At 31.0% G+C, this 5,441-nt stretch overlaps 1 protein-coding gene across 1 annotated transcript; it reads left to right on the top strand.

The window, feature by feature from the left end:
* Positions 1-212: 212 nt before the first annotated feature.
* LOC11422802 (nudix hydrolase 18, mitochondrial) lies at positions 213-2,341 on the top strand. The gene is made up of 4 exons (XM_003619808.4): positions 213-543; positions 995-1,178; positions 1,290-1,418; positions 1,858-2,341. Exons 1-4 carry the CDS (start codon positions 257-259, stop codon positions 1,948-1,950), a joined length of 693 nt encoding a protein of 230 aa, XP_003619856.1. The 5' UTR covers positions 213-256; the 3' UTR covers positions 1,951-2,341.
* Positions 2,342-5,441: the final 3,100 nt, after the last annotated feature.

The following is a 5,441-nucleotide window of genomic DNA, read 5'->3' as shown; positions in this document are numbered from 1 at the left end:
AACAAAAAAAAAAAAACAAAAAGTAACAAAAAAATTGAAACATTGTGTCGATAAATGCGCGTGATTAAACGCAGTGTCCGAAGCGAGTTTTATTTGTTTGAACGCAACAGTAACTTCCACGCGCACATCTCAAAGGAAAAAAAAACAAGTGTCACGCGCAGACACGTGTTCATGAACAGATAGATACATATAAAACCGACCTCTTGTGTTCTGTTTCAAACACAACAAAAAACACACATTAACAACAAACTCTTTAATGTTCATGTCTGTTATTACTTCTTCATCACAACAAACTCATCAATTTCTTCTTATTACCTCTCTTCTTTTTCTCATCAACAAAATCAAAAAAACCAACAAAAGAATTGTAATGGGTCTTTTACTATCAAGGTCTTTGGCTTGTAAATTCTTTTACCCTTTGCTTTTCTCTAAGAAAGTTCATAATGATTTTTTCCCTCAACAATTGGAGAATATGATGTGTTTGGTCTCTCCTAGAACTGGTAGACATTTGCAACGTTATGAACAAGGATGTCGTCAAGTTGTGGGGTGTGTTTCTCTCTCCTTTTCTTGTGATTTGCTCTTAAAAATTGGATTTTTAATGTTTGATAATGAATATAATGGAAAATTTATGAATTTTTTAAAGTTTTATCAATTGGGGTTTCTTAAAATTTGGAATTGAATATGATGAACAATTTTTGATAATTTTAAGGTTTTTTTTTTCTTTCTCAATTGGGGTTTCTTAAAGTTTGGATTTTTAAGGTTTGAATTGAAGATGATGAACAATTTTTGAAAATTTTAAGGTTTTTTCTCAAGTGGGTTTTTCCTAAATGATTTTAAAGTATACCCTTTTATTCATTGTTGAATCATTGAAAGGAGAAGTGAAAAGTTTTTTTTTTTTTTTTTTTTTTTGTGAATTTAATTTGAATTTTTTTGTTTTGATGTATGTGGGTTTGATTTGTTAATCTAACTTTGTTTTGTAATTTTTGTAATTGAACAGATGCATACCTTATAGATACAAAAAGAATGGAACCCAAGAAAAGGAAATAGAGGTTCTTTTGATAAGTGCTCAAAAGGGTAGTGGAATGCAATTCCCAAAAGGAGGTTGGGAAAAAGATGAAACCATGGAACAAGCTGCTTTGAGAGAAACCATAGAAGAAGCTGGTGTTATTGGAAGTGTTGAAGTAAGTATTTGCAAATTGCAATCAATTTTTTAGATTTGGTTTTTCATTTTTCATCAAATTGTAATTGGTACTTTGATTCTTACTTTGTGTGTTATGGTTGTTTTTTTGCAGAGTAATTTGGGTAAATGGTACTATAAGAGCAAACGCCAACCCACTATGCATGAAGGATATATGTTCCCTTTGCTTGTTAGCAAGGAGTTGGATAATTGGCCAGAAATGAACATAAGAAGAAGAAAATGGGTAAGTGTATATGAGACCTATTCATCTTTCATTATATCCTAATCATGGTCGCGACACGATTCTTGCTATTGCGGAGAATTGTAGTCAAATACAATTATTGCAACCTCAATCAAAGCCGCTGCGACGTCAAAATCTTGATGTCGCAGCGCAGATTGATGTTGCATATATGTTTTTCAAAACCTTGATCCTATACAACTTTTGTAACCTCAATTGAAGCCCACTGAGATATCAAAAATCCTGACGTCGCGGCGCAGATTGAGGTTGCATATATGTTTTTCAAAACCTTGATCCTAATCATGTGGCATTTATAAATTTTTGTGTCATACTCAAATGTCAATTCATCTTGCAAATTGCAATATCTTAATTAAGTATCATTCTTTCTTTACTATTATTATTTTTTGTTAGTATCCTAATATTTCTTTCATTTGTAATCATGCAGTTGACTGTGGATGAAGCAAAAGAAATATGCCCATATGCTTGGATGAAGGAAGCTTTGGATGAATTGGTTAGTAGACAAACCAATTCAATCTAAGTTTTAGGTTGTAAATATTAGGCATTCTCTCTTGCTTTTGGAATCTACAAAGGGGTAGAACAGAAGCACTCAAAAGATATTAGGACATAGAAAATGTAATCAAAAGTCAAGAATTTGGAAACTGCAAAAGATGAATTTGTCATTTGAGTTTGTTCATGTTTTCAAATTTGCTTGAGTTAGGTTCAGCAGTAAATTATGAATTCTTAGAGTGTAGTTGAGGTCTAACCTTAGAAGTGATCCACAGTAGATGTATAAAGTCAATTCATTCTTTTATTCAATCATTCTTTGGTAATGTATCTAATAAGATATAAGCTATGTGTAATACTCTTCTTCTAGTTTGTAGCTGAAGATTATACTTTCTATCTATTACTATCTCTCACTTTGATGGGCACATGTAATCTTTTGTTTAAAATTTAAATTTAAATACACTGTCAAACAATCATAAAACTTAAATATACCATTTCTAAAGTCATTAATATGATTGATTGTGATTTGTTGACGATGAGTATTATTAACGATGTACTGAAATTAAACTTTTAAAACCATACAAATAGTGTCAAACTTCAATAACCAAATTTTATAATGTAATAATATTGCGACCAAAACAAGCAATAATGATGCAATGTTCATTCTAATTTTCTTCTTAACTAAGATAATAATAGAGGGTTAGCTAAACAACACTCCTTAACGGACCTTCAATGCTCTTTCGAACTTTCCAACAAGTGGTATCGGTGTCTAATTCAATTTAATGGGGGAGCGAAAGTGGGACCTTGGTGTTTAGGTCAAGTATAAGACGTAAAAGATTTACATTTGAAGAGGAGATTGTTAAATAAGCATGAGTGAATAGTCCAACATCGACACTGAATCAACAAAATATTAAATGGAGTATCAAATAAGAGATTGAATGAAGATATGGTGTCTAGAGGTAAAGATGTGGTGTCTGCGTCTCCGATGGTTCTGAATCATTGATCACAACGCCCAACATCATATGATTTCTTTTTATGTTTTTAAAGTTTCCCAAGCTCAAGTAGTTCCACTACTTCTCCAAAGTGAAGAAAAAACAAAGGTTGTGGTTAAAAGAACTATCTTGTATACCAATTCTTGCATTAACAATTGAGAACTTATCTCTTTTTGGATACCAACAAAACAAAGTATTCAAAAGCCAATTTGCCCATGAAATTAGGAAAAGAAATAGAGCATGAGCCGCTTATTATGCACAATTTTGATGCCATCAATAGTCTTTATCGTAAAATATGCGGCTATGTTAGGTGAGTCGCAGCTGTTCATACAAAAGAAAATGATTGACGTGAGAAGATATATTCAAGCATATATACCTTAAAAAAAAGTGCTTTAAGCATATTATTTAAAATACCTGAACATTTATTTATAAATGAGGGCAATTATCACTTCAAAAGTCGTTTTGTGGGATTGTGTTAGGTTTAATCACGATTTCTAAGATGATATCAGAATCTCTCTAAAGTTTATTGGGTTACCTACTATCATGTTTCTGCTATCCCGTCACCCATCATTTATATCCACGAACCAAGCCAAAAGTGTCGGTCGTAAGGGGGTATGTTAAATTGTCTCACATCGGACAAGATATGACATGAACATATGTTTATAAGTTGGTGCAATCCTTATATCACAAATTGATTTTGTGAGGTTGTGTTGGGTCCAACCACAATTTTTAAGAGATTTTATTTTATTTTTTGAAATTTTAAATATTTCTATTTTCAAACTTTTTTTTTTTTTTTTACAGATAGATACAAAATTTTATAAAATCTTACTATAGAAAATGAGGAAATAAACACTGATCTTTAAACACAATATCACAAAATATTTTATTAAATGTAACTATCAAATAAGTGAAATACATCCTCTAGTAAGCTAAAATATCTGATTACAATTTACAATCAATTAAACAAGGGGCGCACAAACCTTCAAATCATTTTTGAAAATGGTTCAATCAACTAATTTAACTCTTATATAAATAATTATAATTACCTTTATTCATGGTTCAAGGTGAGAAAAAGACATTTCTATTTTAAAGAAGAACAATCAAAGAATTTTAAATCAATAAAAGAAGGATACTTAAACAATATGATTGCAATAGATATAAACCACCTTTTGAGTAAAGTTCAACATAAAATATAATAAAACCGTGGCTGATATTCAAACAGATTAAAAATTACGGTGTCTTTTATATGAAGGAATTACAGTGGTTAAAATAATCCGGTGCAATATTTTTTATATTTCAAATAATCCCGTTGAAATTACAAGTTAAAATTTGTTTTAACCAAATTCTATGCAACAGTATATTGTAGTTTGAACTTATGAAATTGTCGGATCACGAATACAAGTTTAAGGGATCATCTATATTGAATCAAGAGCAAATGTATAAGTAAATTAAACATCATATTTTAACAAAAAATCTTAAGTCAACAATCACTTTTTTAATCTAACGGTGACCTCCAACCACCTCACATGCCACAACAATCACGCTCAAATGCGAGTCATTCCATCCATTCATATTTGTGGATATATGCTCTTTGAACCAAAAGCAACCACAACATCTCTAGTCTCTTGGGTGTATGGGGGGCTTGGGTAGTTGTGTGTAATGAGGGAGTTTGCAATTTTTCGTGTAAAATTTGTAGTTGAGAGGTTTCCAATTTTGTCCGTGCAAAAATTGTATGAGATGATTTTCAATTTTGTGATTGTAAAAATTGCCGATCGAGTAATAAAATATTTTGATGAGATTATGGATGTACAATCAATTTGTTTTGCTTCTTCTGATATTTTGATTCACCTAGTATAAAATTTTTCGTTTGAGAATTTTCCAACAATTGACATCAGAGCAAATGTTCCTTTTAAGAGAGGTCGGTTATCATCTTATTTGTGTGTTCCTCTTAGATGGTGTTTTGTTTAGTATGAAGTTGGATGTTCCTTTGTTAGATGGGAGTTTGAACTTCACCTTATGGCAATGAACAAGTCAAAAAATCGTGCTAGCTTTGCAAACCCAAAAAGAGAAGTTAGAAATGTTCAAGAGTACTACTTGTGCAAATGTAGTTAGTTATTAGAATTTTCTTTTACACTTTCAAGATGAAAATGATAACAAAGTGGAGAAATCTAAAACTTTAGATAAACAAAAAATATGTTGTGTAAAATTGGTATTTATACCAAGTCCCACTTCGAATACTAAGAAGAAAAAAGTAGAGATTTATTTTGTATAAATATGAAAAGTTAGTTTGAGTTTTCGTCACCGCAACATCTATAATCTCTTTCGCTTGTTGGGGGCTTTGAATGTTGTGTTACAGGAGAATGTTTGTAATTTTTCCGTGTAAAAATTATAATTGAGATGTTTATAATTTTGTTGTTGTAAAAATTGCGATTGTGTGAGAGTTGGGAGGGTTTGCAATTTTGTTAGTGGAAAAGCTACGAGGGTTTGTAATTTTCTCCTTTTTTTCTTTTTCTTCTGAATGAACAATATTACT

Source organism: Medicago truncatula, chromosome 6 (assembly GCF_003473485.1).
Source record: "Medicago truncatula cultivar Jemalong A17 chromosome 6, MtrunA17r5.0-ANR, whole genome shotgun sequence".
NCBI classification, from domain to species: Eukaryota; Viridiplantae; Streptophyta; class Magnoliopsida; order Fabales; family Fabaceae; genus Medicago; species Medicago truncatula.
Note: the sequence above shows the minus strand (reverse complement) of the source record. Positions and strands in the feature narration are given on the sequence as shown.

Coding starts and splice junctions, on each gene's coding strand:
- LOC11422802 (XM_003619808.4), top strand. CDS start 257: ATGTTCATGTCTGTTATTACTTCTTCATCACAACAAACTCATCAATTT. Junction 1,179..1,289: donor GTGTTATTGGAAGTGTTGAA/GTAAGTATTTGC, acceptor GTTTTTTTGCAG/AGTAATTTGGGTAAATGGTA. Junction 1,419..1,857: donor ACATAAGAAGAAGAAAATGG/GTAAGTGTATAT, acceptor GTAATCATGCAG/TTGACTGTGGATGAAGCAAA.